The 24,880-nt window shown below is 42.9% G+C and overlaps 1 protein-coding gene across 2 annotated transcripts in view; it reads right to left on the bottom strand.

Moving 5' to 3' along the window:
- Positions 1–24,880, bottom strand: part of necab2 (N-terminal EF-hand calcium binding protein 2) — a gene marked incomplete at its 5' end in the record, with an annotated part of 144,101 nt that overhangs the window by 83,726 nt on the left and 35,495 nt on the right. For both annotated transcript variants that reach the window (XM_080438689.1, XM_080438688.1), the window contains 3 exons: positions 8,197–8,294; positions 8,641–8,666; positions 15,847–15,955. In XM_080438689.1, the coding sequence (XP_080294815.1) occupies positions 8,197–8,294; positions 8,641–8,666; positions 15,847–15,955 (233 nt within the window). The remainder of the gene's footprint in view (positions 1–8,196; positions 8,295–8,640; positions 8,667–15,846; positions 15,956–24,880) is intronic.

Consider the following 24,880-nt stretch of genomic DNA (forward strand, 5'->3'; position numbering starts at 1 on the left):
GGCATACAGTGTGTGCCTGTGTGTGTGTGTGTGTGTGTGTGTGTGTGTGTGTGTGTGTGTGTGTGTGTGTGTGTGTGTTCACTCCAAACCTCCAAACATCCAAGATTGAATAAATAAGGAGATAATGAGTGGGTCTCATTAAAGTTATTGTGTATGCAGGACAGACAGGGAGGAGGTGATGCGTAATGAATTCACCCTTTTTTCGACTCTTTTTGTTTTATGCCTCTAGCCTTTTTTTTACCCCCCCCCCCCCTGCCCCCCACACACACACACACACACACACACACACACACACACACACACACACACACACACACACACACACACACACACACACACACACACACACACACACACACACACACACACACACACACACACACACACACACACACACACACACACACACACACACCCCATCCCCTCATGGGAGCTTCCACTATTCATCTCCACCTGCTAAAAGAGCCAATTAAAATTATTTTGTGAAACCGCTCGGAATCTGCAATAAGCCTGAAAGCTTTAGCTAAAAAGCAAAAAACTAAGCGGAATATATCAACACGGCACATGTCCCACCCCCCAGTGTATTTCCCAAAGTGTATGTTCTCCAGTGCCATTTGAATTGTTTTGAGAGCTGTCATCTACTGGAATGAGAAACAGGATGCTAGCAAAGTTGGTAGCCAAACAAAGCAGATGGAGCTCTCAGACCTGGGTTTAATCCAACATCCTAAACTAGTCTCTCTTTCAAACACTGCTAACCAATGAATCAGAAAACATGAAAAATGCATTGCGTGTCTGTCAACGTTGACGCACATCAATCAGACGTTGCTTGTATGCAACACCTGTGGTGCGTCTACAGTACATGTGCGTGTGCGTGTGCGTGACCGTGCATGAATGGGCGTGCACGAACATGCACATTGATTTAAGGGTCCGGGTTTGGGAGGCTGAAAATATGGGAACCCTAGGATGAACTCACTTGAGATAGGAAGCTACAACTGATAAAGAAATGCAAGGTTTAATGTTTGTTCATAAAGCTTAGCTGGACCCTACTGTACCATTGCAGGATGTTAGTTCGAGGAGGATTTCCCAGCATGCCTAAAGGTAAGAGAATGTTTTTATGTGTTTTTGAGGAGCACATTTTTCTAGTTTCACATCATGGCGTGGACTATCGTTAACAGCCCTGATAAGTACCATTAACGACACCCATCCCTAGAGGCCATATTTCGCGTTACCAGCCGGGCTTCGACTGCGCCTGACTAGGGGATTGTTCCGCCAATTGGGGGAACAATGACACAGGCAGTGAAGAGCCAGTAGAGCATGTCTCCAATATCCCCCACCAGTCACAGAAAGGAAAGCAGAGGAAAGGCCAACACTCGCGGTCTGAGTGCTACTGGAGAAACAGGGTACCTGCTGTAGCACATAATTGCCCATCTCCAACACCCTCCAGCCCTCCCTCTCCCCTGCCAATATCACAGGAGGACGGCACAACGAGGGAACTGCCATCGCCCCTCTGGAACATAGACTCGATTTGCTAAGCTGAGGGAGTATACTGGACTGTGGGCCAAATGACACTCTGTGACCATATCCGCTGTAGACCGGATTTGAAACCTACAAAGCTAATTGATTCCAGTCTGGGATTTGTGCTAGACTGTATGCAGGGGGCGGCCATAGCTGAGTGGTTAGTGAGCCCGCCTAGGGAGCCAGAGGCCCTGGTTGCCCCAGGTACGATTCCAGGCCACGCCAGCATATGTGTCGATGAAATGAAATTTGTCCCTGAGCAAGACTCTTAACCCCTAATTGCTCACAGGCCCTCATTGGAAACAAGCCCGCAAGGACTTTCATGAACGTCCTGTTAAAAAAGGAATTATCCTTATCCTTATCCCATACAGTAAAGCCTGATTTATACTTCGACCGAAAATAGAAGTGACTGCCTTGGCACCGCCAGGACATTCTGCTGGGGTAAGAAACAGTACTGGGACAGTGAAACAGTGAAACCCCTCGGGTGGGGGCTATACGTAGTTGGCTGTAGAGATTACCCAGGATGCCTCGGGCACGTCTGTGTCTGCCAAGTGTTATGCTTATTATGTACTTAGTTTGTTTAAGAGAGTGTGTTTATTGGGTTTAACATGTCATAGGGTTCATGTATTCATATCTTATGTGTAAAATGTACATGTTGGCAGGTTACTTATCAGCTCCACTTGTTTATTGCTTCAAGCAATAAACAAGCAGAGCTGAGAAATAACGAGTGTTGCAGACTTTATTTCTTTCCTGTTCATCGCTGTTTGTCCAGCACCTGGGTGAGAGTGCCTTTATAATGTATATGTTACCATGATAGAGTTAGCACCCCTCTCCAGTTCTTCATGTAACTGGATTGGGTGGAGACACATTTGTGTGAAAGCTATAAATAAGAGATCCCTATCGCAAGAAGTTGTCCCTACTGTTTCAATAGCAACTTTTGCACGGGAACTTTTGCCCCTTGCGCACTCCTAATCAAATAGGGGTTTAGCCAGTAAGGTCCTGAATAGGGCTCACCCTCTTCAACTTTAATATTAGTACTTACAGTGCAGCCTCCTAAATAATCTGATGATCCCCTCATACATATTAACAATATTACAATACAATATTACAACAATATTAACAATCAAACAATAACAATCAAGCTTGGGCTATGCTGATGAGGTCAGAATGGCCTCAGTCTATTTAATCACCACTAATTGCTTTCTGTATGATCTGCTCATTTCCATAATTTAATTTGCGTCTTAAGACAGGTGGCGAGTGGCGACAATGATCGCTTTCCCTAATTGATACTTTGACTGTCAAAACCATGAATACTGCAGGAAGTGAATGGAAATGCCACATTTGCATGAATTATTAGTGTGTTCATCATCCCTTGGGTAACATGAGGAAGGAGATGGTGAGTAATGTTGACATTAGCCCCTTTAACACAGCCTGTTCAAGGTGGGAATGCTGCAACATTATTCCGCCTCACTGTTCTGTACAAGAGGTACGGACACGGAATGGAGGGAGCACTGTTGTTCTTCCGTTGAGCCAACGGAACGGTAGTCACAGAGCTGAATCAACAACTGTGTAAAAGGGACAGATGGCAGGGTAGGACAGGGATGTGATGTGTTTTGAACACACTCCACTCCACATTCTTCTTTCAGAGACCAGAGCGAATTAGAACCAAACGTCTCCCTCTATGGCATCTAAGGTCAGCACACCTTTCTGCCATGAACCATTGAAAGCTTCTCTTCAGTTTCTCCTCAAATGCATTTCTGATCGCACAAATACTTTGATCACACGAATCCGCCATTGTTATATTACATAATAACCATGTTGTATTGTATACAACACAGAAGATTTCCTTGAGTTTGAAGACTGGTATACATGTCATGTGCATGGCTAGTCAAAGCTAAAGCACCTAAAGCAGGGGTTGTCAACTGATTTTGACCCAGGGACCACCATCCTGACTAAGAGCAACCTGGGGACCACCACCTTTGTGTCCAGTGGGTCCATCATAGACCCACCCCACACAATAGTGGTGGGGGGTTCATGCACCATTCCATGGGTTTTCCGGATGTTTACATCGTAAGAGGTCATTTGACTTTTTGAAATGTTAGATTCAACTTAAGTTAATTATTCACAAACAAGAAACAAGAGTAGCAAATAAAGGTAAAAGTAAAAAAAAAAAACTACAATTCTGAATGCATGGCCAGGGACCACCTGCAATACCTCCGGTTGAAGACCCCTGACCTAAAGCATCACTCAGACGCAAGTTGATGAAACTGTTCTCTGGATCTCTGTATAAAAGGGACTATTGACAGTATTAATTAGATTTGATTAGGCTATACTACCAAAATTGCACTGTAGTTTATAAACTATTTCTCAGGGGACCATGATTTTGAAAAGATGTTTCCAAAACTGATTTGAGATGCTGTTATTGTTGTCAAAGGATACTGTAGCTTAGTGCAGTGGTTCTCAACCTGTGGGTCGGGACCCCCAGGGGGTCAACAAACTATACTATAAAAACTGTTCAAACATGGGCCAAATTGTAAAATAGCTGATCGGCTATTTATCTGTGGAACTGAGTCAAACTAAATGTAATGACTCAACTCCTACAATTCCAAGTGCTTGTCAGGGTGGGGGGTCCCCAGTTCAAATATGATTATTTTGGGGGGTCACGGCCTGAAAGGGTTGAGAACCAGTGGCTTAGTGGGTAGAGAGGCTGTCTGGTAATCAGAAGGTCACCAGTTCATCCCCTGGCATGCCCAGTGTGATATATATGTACTGAAGTGTCCCTGAGCAAGACACTTTAGCCCATAACAGCTCCCCCCGAGCGCTCATCATGGCCATCTGAGCAGCCATAAGCTTGGTGACGCTGAAAATGAATTCTCCCCACGGGATTAATAAACGTCTACCTTTTACTTTTTTATATTGTGCGAGCCAAGTCAACTGACCAAAATGTTTCCCAATTTTAGTCAAGCACCTTCCAACCTACAGTGTTTCATTCAGTCCATTTTACTTTGCAGGGACTTGGAAATGACTATAGTGGAACTGGCATTTATCTTCCTCTGACCTACACTTCCAAGTGCTTTAATGCCATTATTCCCGCAGCAGTTAATGTCCAGAGAACAGAGACAGTATTCTACCCCTACTCATCCATTCTCATCCATGCCAGTATTCATTGGAGAACAGGGACAGCTGATCAATCCTCACTGGATAGTAAACGACGCTAAGTGCTCTGGCTAGAACTGCAGAGGCTAACATTACTCTCCTAATTTCCCCCAGTCTGTCTCCTTACATCTGGTTCACAATGCAGCGTATATACTGTAGCTCCAGTGACTGCCAATGAACACGCTATCTAACAAGACTGACATGAATCAGGCCCGATCCTTGCAGTTCAGTGCATCAAGACCAATTTGACAGTGAATGTCTCACTGCCACAAAGAACTACAGACCACAGGCTCTGAGGTCCCCCTCCCCTCGCTCAACCAACTGTCAGGCACAGATGGAAAAGAGATGGAGCGAAGGAGCCCAAAAAATGAGCAAAGAAGGATCAATAAAAAAGAGAAGCCGAATAACTAGTGTCCCTACACAGGAAAATCTATCCAGCCAAAAGTGATCAAGAAAGGGCTACATGCTACACCTGAGTGTAAGTGTGCATTCATCTCTTCACCACACTGGGGATCTTCATACGAATGTACCTGAAACCACAGAGTCATCCGTGATCGTGGTCTAATTTGAGAAACACTGTGTGTAGTACTTGGTTGTTCAGAATGGAAGCATGCTGCAGTGCTTCCACTTCATTTCCCACCTTCATTTCCCATTCATTCATTTCCCACACTCCATCCATCTTTCCATCTCTACAGCCTCCATTGTTATGAGGGTGTGGGCTGTATGGGTTATGGAGAGAAGAACAGAAACGGCTGAAGAAAAGAGAGAGGGATAGACAGAAAGAGAGAGAAAAGAGGGAGGGATAGACAGAAAGAGAGAGAAAAAGGAGTGGCAGAGAGCGTGCACCAGCAAGGAGAATAATAGAAAAATACAGTATAAAAATAGAAGTTGCTAAATGATTCAGCTAGGGCACTCCTATTTGCAGACTTTCTACTGTACTGAACGATAGGTTGGTCCCCCCCCCCCTCTTTCATTGTAAGCCTGGGCCTCTCTGCAGCAAAACCTCTCTGGGACACGTATTTTCTCTTTCTCTCTAGCTCGCACACACACACACACACACACACACACACACACACACACACACACACACACACACACACACACACACACACACACACACACACACACACACACACACACAAAGCCTTCATCAATATTTTAGCAGTCAATAGGGGCTGTGCACACTGACTCCAGTGTGCTCTCAACACATTACTGTTAAAGCTCTCACACTGGACAACATAATGATACGCCCGCCCTGCACAAAGATGTGTGTGTGTGTGTGTGTGTGTGTGTGTGTGTGTGTGTGTGTGTGTGTGTGTGTGTGTGTGTGTGTGTGTGTGTGTGTGTGTGTGTGTGTGTGTGTGTGTGTGTGTGTGTGTGTGTGTGTGTGTGTGTGTGTGTGTATGTGTGTGTGTGTGTGTGTGTGTGTGTGTGTGTGTGTGTGCGCGCGCGCGTGTTTAAGATACCGAGACGGAGTACAAGAGATAGAGAAAGTGTTGAGAGTAGGCTAATTGATTAAACAATGGCTAGCTCATTAGAAATGAGCAAGCCAAGGGCTGTGTGTGTAACTCAGATACTGTGTATCGCGTATGCGTGTGTGCGCAGGCGTGTGTGTGTATGTGAGTTTGTGCGTGCACGCACATTTGTGCACCTCTAAACGCCCCGCAGCTGAAAAAGAGATCTGGAACATAGAGATACTGTATCGAGAAACAGAAGGACAACATAGTACCATGATGTGAGTGCACACACACACCTGAAAGGCATAACCAAGATATCGTTGCTGTCGGGCAGAAACCTTGTATCTCTATATTTCAATTATTACATTTTTTTTACGTAAACTAATGTCCTACTTCGTCATACAAGAATGTCGTACAAAAGTAGTGAAAATAACGGTTTTGGACATACAAGGTTTCCACCCGACAGCAACAATATCAAACAGTATACTGTATGAGTGGGGAAAGGCACCAGCTGCTACATAAAAATCTAATCATATGGCGCCAGGGATCCACATGGGCTTCAGTGTGGATCTGGGACTTCATGTGGCCATCCTCTGAGGTAAGTCATCTACAGTAGGACGTACCTACTGTATGACGTAGGACTCCAAATTAGTGATGGGTCAGAATAATCGATTAATCGTTCGGAGAAAGATTTTAATTCAAATTCTTTGTATTTTCAACAGGATATACTGCCATCCAAAGGCTGATCACAGTAACTACATTTTAGGTATGCCAACTTTGGATGTAATTATCTCCGCCAGGCCGGAACTCCCGGGGGGCGGAGATTACGTTTTTGCTCCTGTCCGTGTGTGTGTGACTGTGGACACCGCTGCATGAAACTTTGCAACACACACTTCCAGTAGGCCACCCCACCCCAGGAAGAACCTCCACCCAACGTTTTTTCAACTCAGCCTCTTGAGTCATGTGATCAAGATACTGTCCGATTTTTCATAGTCCATTATAAATTTGCGTTTAGCAAAAGATTACACAAATCTGCCCAGCACTGCATAAAGTACATAGTAGGGCATTCACGAATAGTGATTTTTAGCATTCGAATTATTCGACCTATAAGTATTCGAATATTCGATTAATCGATTTGATTATAAAAAATAAAATAAAATAATAAAAAAAGTTTTTTTCTTTTCAATTGCATTGATGACTTGACTCAAGGAATGCGAGTTGACGTCACACCAGAGCTCACAGCTGCGTGTCTGCTGTAGAAAAGCCACAAAAAAATCTAAAAAAATAGATAGAATAATCGAATAGTGGTTTGATAGTCGAATAGTCGGTTTGATATTCGAATATTCGAATATTCGACTATTCGGTGAATGCCCTAGTACATACATACAATAAATATACAAACACACCAACACATATACAGTACAGTATATATACTGTACAGTACAGTGTGTGTGTTTGAGTGTGTTTAGTTTATTACCACATTATATAAAAATTATTAACAATACATAAGTTATTGTGCAAGAAAAGGTACACAGCAGAGAACAAATGTTTTCAGTTGAGAACATACTTGGCTCTAGGCAATAGGCAAAAGATATATTCATTCATTTAAAAATGTACCAATTTTTACAGGGCCCTGTTTCCTGCAAAAAAAATCCCTTAGGGATAAGGCTTTGCACGTGGGGCATGACATTTTCCAATACTTTCAAGATTTTTTTTAAATATTCAAAAATAGCAGATATACAAGCAGACGCACAGCTTGTCACTTCGTGCCGCGCTGTGAGCTTGTATATCTGCTATTTTTGAATAGCCAACGTATAAAAGGATAAAGTGCTTAAAATAATTGTGATGCTGTATTAACACATTTTGCTGGGGACCCCCTGCAACTTCTCCAAGGACCCCTGGGGGTCCCCGGACCCCACTTTGAGAACCACTGCCCTAAAACACCTGTGCTACCCCCGGCTTACATTATGCATAAGTATGGTTTGGCTTATGCCTAATACTATTAGGCTTAAGGGAGAAGATAGGGCCCTGACAGACACTAATGTTATCATACAGCACATACACTGACCTTCTTAGTGAAGTCCATGGCTTTGAGGATGGAGAGGTTGAGAGTCTCCAGCGAAGCCAGCACTCCCTCATAGTCTCCCATGTGCTTGGCAAAATAATCTACACACACACACACACACACACACACACACACACACACACACACACACACACACACACACACACACACACACACACACACACACACGCGTTTGCGTACACATTACAAAGACGTATACACGTTTCGGGAACAGGATATGAGCTGATATATTATTAGTGCTTAAGTGAGCAGCTGAGTCTGATTACAACGGAGTACAATCTATTTTACATCTTGTCATCATGTTTTATTTTATTGATTTAAGCTGTAATGAAGAGGTACTCAGATGGTGTGTGTGCGTGCGCATGCGTGCGTGCGTGTGTCTGTATGCGCACGTGCATGCATGTGCACTCGCACTTCATCACTTACCGCAGAGCTCCTTAGTGTCAACATTACTAGTACATCACAGCACAGGGGCAGCGGAAGGAGAGAATGGGGAAGGAACGGGGACCAGAGAAGAGAAGGAAGGTAGGAAAGGAGAGAAGGAAAGAGGGAGAAGAGAGGATGGAAAAGAGCAGGATCAGAAACAGAGGAACAGCTTTCGCATGCAGTCAGATGGACACACACACACACACACACACACACACACACACACACACACACACACACACACACACACACACACACACACACACACACACACACACACACACACACACACACACACACACACACACACACTGTGTGCAAATGGAACCAAATGGACCTGCAACTCTCTGAGTTACGAATGAAGGAATTGACACTGAGGATTTATTATGTAACCCTGTGCAAGCACTCCCAATCAAGATTCCACTTGCAGTAAATGTTTTAAGCAGTTCAACAGATGGTGTAATTTCTTTGTAATGATAAACGCCTCAAACTGAACTGCGTAGCCTGCTCCCCCTTGCATTATTTTCCAATAAACTCCCACCAAATGCACAAATAAATCCTATTCTATTACACATGCAGTGGGTATGGAAGAGAGTGGCATTTTTTTGTTGTTGCTCCGATTGAGTGGCTAAATCCTAAATATTGCATAGGAAAATCGCCATTCCTCTGGATGCCATGGTAGTGGGGTCGTTTCGCACAATTATCGATACGAAGCTGATAATAGCGCCAAATTTTGCATGAGGCTTCTTTAGGACCTACTGATGGATTCTAGCCTTGGGTACCAAACTTTATTTTGAATATTTTCCATACATTTAGGCTTATCAATATTCATTAAAAAAAACAGGCCGATTCACTTTTTGGCCTATAACTCTTGAACCGTAGGTCATAGCATCAAAAATATTTTTTCCCTGGACTCCTTGGATCATGACGCAACTTTGCATATAGGTCCCGCCTCTTTTCCGATTTCAAGATTTTCCGCCATTTTGCGTTATCTTCAAAACACATATTTTGCTACTACTCCTAAATATTTTGTCCAAAACTCACACAAATCGGCACACCCTCTGTCTTTGGTCATGTGATCAAGATTTATCAGTCAGAATTTTCATATTCCCTTCGGATTGGCTACGATTGGCTTCTGAAATTTGTGGGAGGGTCTGTTTGGAAAAAAATGGCACAAATCATAAACACAGCGTCCTATTTGTCCTAAATTCATATCATTGAGGGGCCATTAATAAACGTAGAGCAATGCGATTTCACTTCCACCCATAGGGGGCGCAACAAATTCTACAAATGTCACTGTTTTTGCGCCAAATTAAGTACAAATGGTCTTGTGAGTCAAACATTTGCAATTGCAAAGTGGAGAACAGTCCAAATTTGATTTGCCACATTTGCAGGTGGAACAGTCCCCTTTACAAGAGCATTTGATCAGCTCTCAGATTCCTTGGTCCATCCATACTCATGTGGGGAAGGAATAACTTGTTCTGTTTGTAGGCTGGTCGCCCAGATGCCTGCTTGATACACTGCCCGCTTAACATGCTGAAGTAGTGCATCTTGGGTGGGTGGCAGTTTCTCCATTGACCTATTCCCATGACAGAAGAGTTATTTTCTAGTCTAGTTGATGGAGCTCAAAGGACTGGATTTGTCATACAGGATAACCGTCAGTCTCTCAAGCTTCTGGAATCGCTGACTCTCAACATTCAGCTGCTGGAAGGGATGTTTGGCCAGACTGACAAGTATCTCTGTGACATCATCATAGGCTTGCCAGGCATGCCAAGCTGACTTCTTACCCTTACTGTGGAAAGCAGATGTTGTGTCTGGAACATGCCAAAAGCCCACCCAGATGTCAGCCAAAGGTTGAATCGACCTGTTGCAATCATGAGGAGGCAGACACCAGGATTCTGGTTCATGTACGGCATGCACTTGAGCAAGGAGCAACAACTATCCTTGTGCGTACTGTGGACACTGATGTCATCGTGATCCTTGCAGGCTTGTTCCATCATTTAGTTACGATTCAACCTTTGGCTGACATCTGGGTGGCTTTTGGCATGGGCAAAAAAGACCGATTTTACCACATCAACATCATGTGTAAATCTCTGGGGGAGCCACAATCTCGTGCTCTGCCTATGTTCCATGCATTGTCAGGTTGTGACACAACATCTGCTTTCCACAGTAAGGGTAAGAAGTCAGCTTGGCATGCCTGGCAAGCCTATGATGATGTCACGGAGATACTTGTCAGTCTGGCCAAACATCCCTTCCAGCAGCTGAATGTTGAGAGTCAGCAATTCCAGAAGCTTGAGAGACTGACGGTTATCCTGTATGACAAATCCAGTCCTTTGAGCTCCATCAACCAGACTAGAAAATAACTCTTCTGTCATGGGAATAGGTCAATGGAGAAACTGCCACCCACCCAAGATGCACTACTTCAGCATTTTAAGCGGGCAGTGTATCAAGCAGGCATCTGGGCGACCAGCCTACAAACAGAACAAGTTATTCCTTCCCCACATGAGTATGGATGGACCAAGGAATCTGAGGCATGGGTGCCAGTTTGGATGACAATTCCAGAAGTCTCCAAAGCATGCAGAGAGCTGATCAAATGCTCTTGTAAAGGGGACTGTTCCACCTGCAAATGTGGCAAATCAAATTTGGACTGTTCTCCACTTTGCAATTGCAAATGTTTGACTCACAAGACCATTTGTACTTAATTTGGCGCAAAAACAGTGACATTTGTAGAATTTGTTGCGCCCCCTATGGGTGGAAGTGAAATCGCATTGGCTCTACGTTTATTAATGGCCCCTCAATGATATGAATTTAGGACAAATAGGACGCTGTGTTTATGATTTGTGCCATTTTTTTCCAAACAGACCCTCCCACAAATTTCAGAAGCCAATCGTAGCCAATCCGAAGGGAATATGAAAATTCTGACTGATAAATCTTGATCACATGACCAAAGACAGAGGGTGTGCCGATTTGTGTGAGTTTTGGACAAAATATTTAGGAGTAGTAGCAAAATATGTGTTTTGAAGATAACGCAAAATGGCGGAAAATCTTGAAATCGGAAAAGAGGCGGGACCTATATGCAAAGTTCCGTCATGATCCAAGGAGTCCAGGGGAAAAATATATTTTTATATATTTTTGATGCTATGACCTACGGTTCAAGAGTTATAGGCCAAAAGGTGAATCGGCCTGTTTTTTTTTATGAATATTGATAAGCCTAAATGTATGGAAAATATTAAAAATAAAGTTTGGTACCCAAGGCTAGAATCCATCAGTAGGTCCTAAAGAAGCCTCATGCAAAATTTGGCGCTATTATCAGCTTCGTATCGATAATGTAAAATAAACAGGGTTAATGTACTGGACTAAAAGGATAGGAAGACACAGATGACGGGATGAAGGACTGACGGATGGAGGGGTAATTGGGAGGAGAGGAGCACTCCATCTCTGCCACTTTCCTCCCTCCTCTAAAAAGCTCTTGCTATAATGTCAGCTTTCATTCAATAACTGCAGCCACATAAAAAATATTTATAAATAATACAACTTTATAGCACTTTTCTAACAAGGTTACAACGTGTTTTAAACAGAATAAAAATAATACAGATACAGAACAGCAGATGAAAATGACAGGGATCATAACAACCTCTTCTTGACGAGTTGTCGTCGGTGCCAAAGCACAAATATTGGTAATGTGGTGGAAGCGGTGAGTTTAAAGGAGAATGAAACTACAGCAGGGTAAAAAGAATGGCAAAAAAAGTCAATTTATGCTTTTGAGTTGACAACATGTAATGTAAATGTAAACAACATGTAAACAAGGAAGTGAATGTAATTTTTCCAGAGGTATGTGACGGTCCTCCGCGACATATTTTTTTAGTTTTTACATTACTTTTGTAGTGTGACATGTCGTTCGCAACTTGTCGCACAAAGCATGAATTGGCCTTAAGACTGTCCTTATAGTCGACAATGGACAAAAGCAAGATAGCTGCAGCTAATAAAATGTAAATTGGTTTGTTAGATTTGGTGTATAATGTGTACTGACAATACGGTTGACAACTGTCTATGCTTGCACATTGGCACATCCATGGCTTTGGGCACACCTAAATCTAACACACCCATTATTAAGTGTATTAGCTGCAGTTGCATTGCTTACTAGCAATGCAGCTGCTTACTAGCCTGCCATGTTTTAAGCTGCTGTAGTTCTTAACTGTACCTGGAAGACAAGCTTCTAAATCAGCCTAGCCTCTTTTTCCCCGTTACTTTTGGGCGTTTTTCTGAGCCTTTATTTGACAGGTATACAGTGTAGAGAGACAGGAAACCAGCAGGCCGGGAATCAAGCCCATGTGGTATGCACCCCTAACCATTCGGCTATCGGGTCACCCCCTTGCATGCCCCATTAAAGCGGGATTGATAAATATATTTTACATTAGTTTTACAAACCCTTTTTTGTAGAGTAATGAATAATTATTCTCTTTTTATGCATTCATAACTTTAACCTTGATTATTCAGTATTTTTATTTTAATGAATATTTAATGCATAATCTATTTTTATGTCAACTCAGCTTGTGTTGAAACCCAGGCGCGTGCCCAGGCCTGCTCCTTCATGCATGAGACTCCAGTTTACACTGGAAGTGTTTTAAATATTAAAGTTTGAGCAAAAGTGCAGTGCAGTGAAGTACCACACAACAGGACAGTTGGGTTATACTGTGAGAGTTGTGTGAATTTTATATAATTTAGCTGTTGCTAATATTTTCTTAATTTTTTTATTTTTGATTTACCATGACGCCATGTGACAGAAAAAAAAAATTAAATGAATTCAAGGCCTTCAATAACCGTTTATTGCCTGTATTCAACTGTTTTAACTGATTGTTATCAACATATTGTCTTTCTTTATTGTTATTTCTTGGCTTATGTCTAATCTTGGCATCATTGTTAATGAGGGTCTCCCCCAATGATCTCAATTTTAAATAAAGGTTGAATTAAATTGTGTTTGTATTCCTTTAACCGACCCAGTACTAGTCCAGCTTCCACATTTAAGTTACTTTTAGTATTTTTTGATGCTTTGTACTTTGACTTAAGTAAGATTTTGTATGCAGGGCTTTTACTTGTAAGGGCGCGCTCCCACCGCACTTTTATTTTACCTCTGGAGCGGAATCTGCCAATGCTTTGTCAATGTAAATGCGTGGATTCACGCAAGAGCGGATCTTTCTGCATGTCGCGCAGACCGTGCGTTTATCTGCTCTACACGACGTGTCCATTTGAAGCATATAACTGCTGGAGGCAGGAGCTGCTTCTCCCCCTCTTAGTACATGAGCCAGAGCCCCAAAATTGAGCAATGATTATCGAAAGACTGGGCAAAACCATACCTATATTAAATTGTTTATAGGGTCAATATAAGTAAATAAATATATGATAACCTTTCCACAGGAGCAGCTTTTTCATATTTATCACACATTTTGTTATTTTCCCGATACGTACATGACAGGTGAAAGAATTACAACATTTAAAAAATAGTTATCATAATGAAACTTCCCCAGTTGATTACTTACATGAGGACAATGATTTATCGTATTACAAGTTTTCTGAAATTGTATATTTAAATATGCAAATTAGGCATTTAGTCCATGAGCCAGAGCCCCAAAATTGAGCCAGATATTTAATATTCCCTCGTTAAAAACCTTTGACTCCAACATCTTAACAAAATGAAATAAGAATGTTGACTCTGGCTTTGTCCAATGTTCCAATGTTGATTCTGGAAAGTTATGCAAATTCGGGCATATTTTCCTAATGCCTAATTTGCATATTTAAATATACAATTTCAGAAAACTTGTAATACGATAAATCATTGTCTTCATGTAAGTAATCAACTGGGGAAGTTTCATTGTGATAACCATTTTTTAAATGTTGTAATTTTTTTCACCTGTCATGTACGTATGGGGAAAATAACAAAATGTGTGATAAATATGAAAAAGCTGCTCCTGTGGAAAGGTTATCATACATTTATTTACTTATATTGACCCTATAAACAATTTAATATAGGTATGGTTTTGCCCACTCTTTCGATAATGAAATCTTGTCTGGCTCATGGACTATCTGTCCAATCGGGTGAGTCTAAGGCGGACCGTCCCAAGACTCAGGAAGCACCATGGTGCTCAAGGCAGAAGGCGGTGCGGGCTACGGGGAGGGTCCTGAAAGTGAGTGACAGGTGGGTCACTCCCGTTTTTTAGAATCCGCTGGCTGCAAAAAACTGGGCCCGCGCACAACCTGCGTTTAACAGCAGCCGACCATGTTTTGGTGGGAGCGCGCCCTAACAAAGTATTTTTACGCTGTGGTATTGATACTTTTACTTCTTCTTCCTCCACTGCGTACCAGCGCTGAGACCTGGCACCTTGAGGTGAACTGTACTTAACTCTAATGAGAGGAAACTTTGGTGAGTCAAACTTTCAGACTGAATTCACTTCACCTAGGATTGATGGCGGCTGTTGAACACTCAGCTTAATCTAAGAAAGAAAAAAAAAACTATTCTAATAATGGCTTGGCCAGGGTCTATGGCTTAATATAGTGAGCCAAATTCAATTTTCACTCATCCGTAAAGGTCAGCTTTCATTCTATTCTGTTTCATTCCATTTTAAGTCCAGCAGGATTCATAAGCTATGCAAATTATTAATGAGGCCATTCTGATGCATAAGAGCCAATGATCAGACACATCCCACTGTGTCTAAGCACTTTTCCTGATTACAGGTACGCTGTCGCTGAGGTGACTGGGTGACTTAATGGTATCATAAATGGTTCTGTTAATGATGGCCGATCAAAACAAAGAATGTGCCTGTCTGTCACAATGGGTTTTGTGTCCTTGAGTGCCAGACAGAGCAGTGACAGAACCATTACAAAATCTACCGTCTTTTTGCATCCCCATCGTTGACTTTGTCTTTCTGCCATTACGTCTTTTCTCCCTTTATCATTGTCCATCGTATTGTTTTCAGTGCCGTAAGAGTCTTCATAATGAAATGCTTCTCTTTTGCGAAAAGAGCCTTAAAAAGGCCTGTATGCTGGATAAATTATACATATTTCCAGTGGAACACAGACTGTGGAGCTGAAAAATAACTTCATCTCTGTTCATTTCTATAATTGATAGTGAGAACAACAGCCTTGGTGAAACAAGCGCACGCACACGCACGTGTGCACACACACCCACACACACACAGTGGGAGTGCTAACCTGGTATTATCAGAGTCGATGGTGTGAAACAGCTTTTCCAGTTCTTTTTCGTTCAGTGTTCCATCTGAGAAGAATGCCTGGAACTCATCCATAGACAGCTTACCATCATCTACAAGACACAGGGAAACACACACACACACACACACACACACACACACACACACACACACACACACACACACACACACACACACACACACACACACACACACACACACACACACACACACACACACACACACACTGTTATACTTCCAAAGACCACCGTCATGACCCCTTCCCACTTCACACATTTTTTGTTTAGTTTTTTGCTTTTTATCTGTGAATTAGACCATAACATGAATGGTGGTACTGTAAAGATTATCCGATTACCAAAGCAGATATATTCAAGTTGTTTAACCAGCAGTCAAAAACAACTTTTCATTTCATAATACATTTCATAATTCACATTTAGGTGAAGTTGTAAATATCATATAACATACTATTACGAATGATATCGGTGTGAGACATTGAAGAGGAAGCGTAGTTTCACGCTGCATTTTACCATTTGAAATGAACCACAGACATGCATCTATTTGTTCCGTTTTTAGCGGTACCAGACGCTTTACATTTGACCGTCTGTCTGTCTGTCTGTCTGTCTGTCTGTCTGTCTGTCTGTCTGTCTGTCTGTCTGAGCATGGCATAAACAGCTGCAGCTGATTGCAACACAAAGATGCAACCAATTACACATACTAAACAGGTGCCCGTTGGCGTTGGGTACTGGCCTACATGCAAGTTGGGAAGACGCAAATAGGGAATGCATGGCCCACCCTGTTATGCAATACCCGTTATACCCGTTGTCAGAGTACCTGTTGTAACGTCTGTCTATCTGTGTCCCTTTTGTGCCTATGGAAAATTCCTTGTGCAGTGGTCAACGACAGGAGACCACATGCGCCACTTAAAGACATGCACACACACAAGCCAGCACTGCAAGCGCGCACACATCAAATAAGAGTAGTACCCTAACCGCCTGAATACCAGTGCGCACACAACAAATTGAGTGTCACCTCCTGAATACCAGCGCATACACACAAATAGAGTAGTACTGTCTGAAGCACCCACACATCAAAGAGAGTAGTACTGTCTGAATGCCATCACATACACATCAAATAAAGTAGTACCTTCTGAATACCAGTGTCCACACATCAAATAGAGTAGTACCGCCTGAACACCAGCTGCCACACATCAAATAGAGTAGTATCGCCTGAATACCAGCACCCACACAACAAACTGAGTAGTACCACCTGAATACCAGCGCCCACACATCAAATAAGAGTAGTACCGCCTGATTACCAGCGCCCACTGCGCCTGGACTGCTTCAATGGAACAGGACCTGAAGGTCCGGAGGGCACTTGCCTGGAATGCTTGCTTGGGATTGGAGAGTGTGGAAATCAGACATGGGAAAAGACCTCAAGAGGCGGCTGTTTGTAGCTACAGTGGAGTCAGTACTGGGGCTGAGACATGGACCCTCACAGCACAACAGGAAAGGGCCCTGGATGGAGTCTGGACAAGAACAGCGCTCAAACAGCGCTCAAACATCAATTAGAGTAGTACCGCCTGACTACCAGCACACACTCATAGGCACCACTTACTCACACTGGGTGAGATTTTTCAATACAGCAGTGTTACATGCACCTCAACAGTCAAGTCACCGGGCTGGAACCAAATCCTTTTCTAATAAGGGTTCCTGTTGGGAATGGACTTATGAAGTATTTTTAAACAATTCAACATTTTAATTATACAGTGTATAATAAATTGTATTTCTAGCCCAGGTAAATTACTTACAGTTTGGGATAATTGATGAAATTGCACTTTTGCAGGTGGGGTTAAGGCTTACCCATACCCCGTTATATGTATAAATAGAGGGACGATGTTTGTTCCCACTGCATTTGGGTTTAACATGGTAGAAGTTTCTGCTGACGGCCCAATTAAAATGCCATAGCCTACAGCTGCACATAAGTCTTTGAGTTAATTTGATGGCTACACACCCATGATACACTCATGACTAACTGGCCTAAACTCTAGCAAACACTAGCTAGTATTGTCATCAGGAAGGGTGAAGTTGCCCAATTAGATCAATGCTGAGTTTGAATGGGAGGCATTTCAATAAATATCAAATTCATTCTCCTCATTACTGACACATAGCTGTCAGCTACAAGTTCAAAGTGACTTCAAATTCTGCTTGGTAGATTCCGTTCGAAACCTATTACTACTACATAGCTCAGCATAATGAAGACTCCTTCCTGGTGCATTTTCAGCCAAAAAGGTATAGTAAAACAGTATTAAAATTTAACTTTGCGTCCTATTTCTACTTATTTGCCTGGATTCACATCTGAAAGGCATATATGTTTATGAACTGTCTTGATGAGGGCTATAAACCAGTGAATACAGTTTCATAACGGCCACAAATGGACCTATTTGAACCTGATCACGGTAGTCTGAATTATTGAACTGGGCGCGCACACGCACACGCACACGCACACACACACACACACACACACACACACACACACACACACACACACACACACACTCACACACTTACTTTTGGGCTGCTAAGCGGTCTCATCAGCTGATTCCTGTCAAAACCATCCCTGTCAGCTGACAATCAGCTGTCTATATGTCATTCACCTCTCACGCCATGAAGCAATCTTTGAAACCGTTTCATCTTGCCCATTTCAAGCAGAGGCATACACATGCCCACCCACAAGCTCTGTGTAAACCCACCTCCACCCAGCTCCTCCTTTCCATGCAATGTCTGATTTGATCAGTGTCATGATGTCATTGTTGCTGCTGCTGCTCTGTTCTGCAGTACCCAGTATGGCTTGTCTTGCTGCTCTCCCTGACTCTGTTCCATTATGCGCCTGGAAGAGCAGGTAGATCCCACTACAGAACCATGCCACCACACATAAAAATACTGCTTGAATATTGCAATTAAATGACTATTTTATGATGCAATCATTTAAAAAAAAAATTGAACTTGGACCAAAGTGGTCCTGACTGAATTACAGTAAATTAAACATCTTTCATTAACTGATTTGAAACTAAAGTACCATATTGCCATCTGGTGTGTGGAGGAAATGGAGGCACAGTCAGGGGTGACCAAATGTTGATTTATCAGACTACAATAAGTTGTGGAATGATTTAAAAACTCTGGCCTTTCAACTGGTTGGAATTTCTCAGCCTTGTTACGGCTGATAATACTCTATTCTGCCATAAATTAAGTCAGACACTCTTGTCAAGATTAAACCATGTATTCATCTGATATTGCATTGTATTTGGCTTTTTGGCTCTGCTCCCATGATGCTCCAGACCAATCTATGCAAGCATGACACACACTCAAACTCCCGAAGCAGGACCAAAAGATGGACAGTTATAAAAAGAACACGATACAATACAATATAAACCCACCCACAGTGAATGAAATGCTGACATAGTGAAGGCCTAAATGCTACAATGGAAGGAGCCTGGGGAGGAGGAGGGAGTTTGTTCACTGACAAGCTGTCATTTGTGGTAGTGGCGAGCTATGCTGAGCATGAAAGAGCAAGCGACGGTCTGCTTAAATAGACAGCGTAGATTGAACCATTAGGATAGTGGCCGTGTATGATCCTGGGATCGGCTTGAATTCCGTGGCTGCCTGAGCGACTCTCCATGAGTTTGATTCATTGGTAAAAAAAAAATTGAACAGACATTGTGCTGCAGATGTACCGCTTTTGGGTGCTGTGACTGTTACTGTTAGGTCAAGTGACCAGTGGGGTTTGGGTATGGCTTGAATACTTCCTCTAATGCTTCCTCTTTGCCTGGTCAGCCTCCGGATCTCACTGTGCAGAGCTGAAGATATCAAATATTAATCCCCCCCACCCCATCCTCACAGTTGTCCTTGAGTGTGCCTGACTGTACACATTAGTAGGTTGGGACAACTGCAGCACTCTGAGAAAGCAGGGAGAAGGGAGAATAGTAGAATCTATACTTGGATGTTTAGTTTATATACAGTAGTACAGTATATGTATAGTTACATGTGCTGGCTGTTTGTTTCAATCCTTTGATTTTGTTTATAATGCTACTTCTTTTACCCTACTGTTTTTTCCACCATAGTCTTTGCATTTCACTTTGATTCAGGACTTACATAGAGCTCAATATTTGTGTTTTGTCATAAGTTCTGTTCTTTACCACCAATACTGAGGGATAAGGCTGTACTGCACAGCCTTTCAACACACACAAGCACACAAAAACCTCTTTCTTTCTCCCTACAGTTTGTTCAATTCCATTCTTTCATTCTATGCTCCTTGTTTAGGATCGTTACAGTGGTGGCTGTCCATCTCATGCCTCACACTCAAAAAGCAATAGCAGACACAAAGTATTGTGTTTTGGCATTGTAATTTGGCATAACCTCTCCAAGGCACAATCATTTGTTCAGCAGACACACAGCTTTCAATAGCACTTCTTGTTTCACTGTGCCAATTCCACTTTCCCTTTTCTCTAGAGCCACTACTGTAGTCGCTACAGTTACCCTACCCACCCCGTTCCAGTGCAGTAATAATGAAAGTAGAGGCAGTGGTATTTAATTCAGCGTTGACCCAGTTTACTGCATGCTAGAAGCTATGTAGCCCTGTTACTATAAGAATAATGTCTGCAGCAACACATAGATTATTCCCATACATATGCCAGATAGGTAGTATACGGACCGGAAATCCCCGCCCAAGTTGATCACCCAGTGCATACTCCCTAACGGGTCTGGGCACACCTTTTTGATTAAATCATGGGGCCCATTCGCATGTGCAGTAGCCTAGTGTCCTTTATGCGTCTACGTCACCAACTACCTGTCCTGGGGGCTTGGTGCAATGTGCTGACTTTGAAATCCCTCCAATTAATGCACATGTCTTATTAGGAATACAGACATCCCGCTTTCCAGCTGAAGAGGTCTCCCACATTATCATATCCTCAATTGTAGGCTTCATTTTGCCATTTTTTAAAATTCATTATTTATTTTTCATTCTCTCCGCAACTCAGCAGTTAGCTACACACATTTTTGCCATCAAACTGCCAAAAGCCTGTAAGTTAACAACGCTTCTCCCATCTCCTGCTGCTGAAAGATATACACTTACTCAATAACCAGTGAATACTCACAGTGACCATCTAGTCAAACAGGAGGATTCAGACAGTGTGCCCCACCATACGGTCTATGGGGGTGGAAGAAACAACCATACCACTTATTAAAAGACATGCTCTCCTCCCCCCAAAACATTTCGCTAATAGGGAGAGAAACAAATACATGTTCAGAAATAAAAACACCTGCTCTGGGCTGGTTGGTTCAGTGACTGGAGCCTTTGTCTCACTAGCACTCAGGGAGGCCATGTGTCCTGAAGCCATCAGGATACTACAGGGGTTAGAAGGTTCTCTCTCTAAGGACCGAGCCTGCAGAAGATATCAGTGTAGCGTGTGTGTGTGTGTGTGTGTGTGTGTGTGTGTGTGTGTGTGTGCGTGTGCGTGTGCGTGTGCGTGTGCGTGTGCGTGTGCGTGTGCGTGTGCGTGCGTGTGCGTGTGTGTGTGTGTGACTGAGAGAGAGAGAGAGAGGGGGGGAGGGGGTCATGCTAGTGGTGTGCTGAGCTGGACTTGCTGCTCTCCCCTCCTCTGTGTGTGTGTGTGTGTGTGTGTGTGTGTGTGTGTGTGTGTGTGTGTGTGTGTGTGTGTGTGTGTGTGTGTGTGTGTGTGTGTGTGTGTGTGTGTGTGTGTGTGTGTGTGTGTGTGTGTGTGTGTGTGTGTGTGTGTGGGGGGGGGGGGTGTAGGCTAATGGGAGCAATTCGTTTTTCCTCTACCTACTGAGCAACACATTGAGTACGAGCAGCACACAGTGGAACAAAATGATCATCCATCCCTGTGCCTCTACACCTCTTTGTATGTCTTTCTCTCTCTCCCTCTCTCTCTTTATCCCTCTCTCTCTCTCTCTCTCTCTCTCTCTTTTTTTTTATGTCTCTTTCCACCCCATTCGGATGCTATCAATGCATTGAATGGGAGATTATCACGTTTTATCAGACCATTGAATGGGCGAGTAGGCGACATACTGACCTACCCGTGATTTATCAGACCATTCATCTGGGTGTTATCAGGACCTAATGACCTACCGACAGAGACGACTTAAAAAGTTCAGTTCAGTTTCGGTTTCGGACCATGACGGAGGCGCGCAGTCTCAAGCGAACTAGTGCCACGCGAGGGACCACGAGCGAGCTAAAGCGAGCGAGTTGCCGTCACGAACGTTGGGACGTTCGCTTGAGCCTACTCAGCGCCGTTCGAGTTATGTACCGATAGGCACAGAATCGTAAATCATGTTGTGTGGACTGCTCTGCCTCCGAGTAGGTCAGTAGCTCCTGATTACGCCCAATGAATGGTCTGATAAATCGCGGGTAGGTCAGTATGTTGCCTACTCACCCATTCAAAGGTCTGATAAAACGTGATAATCTCCCATTCAATGCATTGATAGCATTTGAAGCCGCACCTAGCTTTTTATGTCATGCTTGACATTTCTCTTCCTTCTCTCTCTCTTTGTGTGTCATTCACTCTCTGCTCGTTGTCGCTCAGCACTCACTCCCTTTTCTCTCTGTTTAGCATTATTTTGGGGCACTGAATGCTGGGTCGTCATGGCAACAAGAGGGGAATTGACCCAGCTTTCAGGATGTCACAATCTTTCCAGTCCCTCCAAACCTGGCAGCACACACACACACACACACACACACACACACACACACACACACACACACACACACACACACACACACACACACACACACACACACACACACACACACACACACACACACAAATATTGATTCCTTCACTCCTTTTGTCTGTTTCACCTCTGCACTCAGTAACCGATACACATTCATCAGTGACATACACATGACAGATACACATTTCAATGTGTCTATTTTTGAAAAACAAATGGATAAGAATTGATTTTTTGAAAAACTAACACAAACAAAAAAACATTTATAGTCAAAATATCAGTAATCGGTGGTCTAGAACTCTCCAAAATCGGGAACGCATCGGACCCAAAAATCTATCAGTCGGGCTCTACTTTACAGTACACGCAATGCACCAAAACTCAGCATCATGTTAAACATTATCATCATGTGACAGTTGGTACTTCAATACACACACTTTTAGGCCATCTTTGCTTCTCTATTTGCAAGAGAAGAGATACAGTAGACAGAAGAAAAAGACAAATGAAAATATTTTCCCCATTTGATTTGAATGGGGACTAAAGGTCATTGCAAGGGGGTTAGAAGTAGAGTTCTCAACGGGCCTTAAAATTAAGGCACGGCCCTAACTGTGTCCTACTGGGCCGGCCCGAACTATTTCCATACTTTTAGGCCTGGAAACCCCAAAAACCCGAAATGGTGTCATTATGTGCTTAATGTCATCAAAGACACGCATCCAACAAGCTTTGAACTGAGCAGATTGGACCTTCCGTTCCAGAGATAATGGCCAAAACATCTTGAAAACTGACACTTTCACAGATTTTCTATTGCCGATTTTCGATTGAGTTTTGGCCATTGTCGCCCGTTTTTCTTAAATAACATGGGCTAGGAAGCTGGGACGGCAACAAACCAGATAGCCTACGATTAAAGTTCACTTTGAGCTGCATCCAACACATCCACTGTCATTTCCGTCGGCCTTACCGTTAGGCTTCTAGGGGCAGTTGAAACATATTTTATGAGGGTAATCCATTTTTTCCCCTTTTTTTTCTTCTTCACGGAACCCGAGGCTCGGGTAGGGTCGGATTCGGGCCGAATTTGAGAACTCTAGTTAGAAGTGAAATGCAGGTGCAGTACTACTTCAGGAAGGAGAGGATGGGTGTGAGAAGCCCATGGTGTATTTCTCCAAGAAGTTGAACACACACCAGAAGGTGGACTCCACGATTGAGAAGGAGGCCTTGCGTTGGTGATGGCGGTTAAACATTTTGAAATATACACGGCAGGCAGTGAAAAGATGGTGGTATATTCAGATCATAAACCACTAGTCTTCTTGGCCAGGTTCCAAAGTGCCAATGTGAGAGTGTTACTGTAGGTGGGAGCTTGTACTACAGGCCTATCTAGACATCAAACATATTGCAGGGAAGGATGACATACTGTAGCCAACTTCTTGTTTAGAGGTTGAGGAGAGGGATTAGAGGGATTAAGAAATGAAGTATCTAGGAAGAACAAATAGGAAGCCACCTGAAAGGGATATCAAGTTTGACACTAGACATGAAGTATATGGCAATGTATTTGCTTTTGTTGCCCCAACCCTGTGGAATGCACTCCCCAATACTCTCAGAGTGTCATAAAAGCCCCCACCCTCCAAACCTTCAAAACCCACCTCTTCAATATGGCTTTCCCTAGCTAACCCCCCCCCCCCCTTATAATCATTCCACTATTTTTATTTATTTTATTCCTTAGTCTTCTTTTCTTAGTGTCCCCCCCCCCCCTAAAAAGCAGTTTTTCTTTGTTGTTTTCTCATGCCCCCCCATGTAAAGTGTCTTTGGGTATTTGGAAAAGCACTATAAAAAATTTAGATATTATTATTATTATTATGTAAATAAACTATGTTTTAGTAAAAAGGGAAAAAGATTGAAAACTTCATAGAAAAACGAAGAAAAAAATAAAACACTTTAGGAATACAGTAGGTCCTTGTACAGTATGCAGGATGGTCTAGTCTAGTGTGACTGTTTTGTTTGTACTTTTTACGCACAGCTCTGTGCTGTGCGTAAAGTATAGTTAATCAATAGATTGTCGCAGTTGGAGAATTCACCTTTTGAGCAATACTGGTCAGGACATTTTGGTAGTGGTTGTGAGTACTTGACTGATGTCTGTGGGCTGCCTGATTAACCACTTAAACCCCAGCATCCGGATTCTGCGGAAAATGTTCGCAGAAGATAACTATTTTCAAAGATATTTAATGTAGAGCGAAAACAGAAAAGCCACTAGCATAGAGCCCTGAGTGACTCAGCTCAACAACA

The sequence above is a fragment of the Gymnoscopelus braueri genome (assembly GCF_963280865.1).
Source record: "Gymnoscopelus braueri genome assembly, chromosome: 9".
Classification (NCBI taxonomy): Eukaryota; Metazoa; Chordata; class Actinopteri; order Myctophiformes; family Myctophidae; genus Gymnoscopelus; species Gymnoscopelus braueri.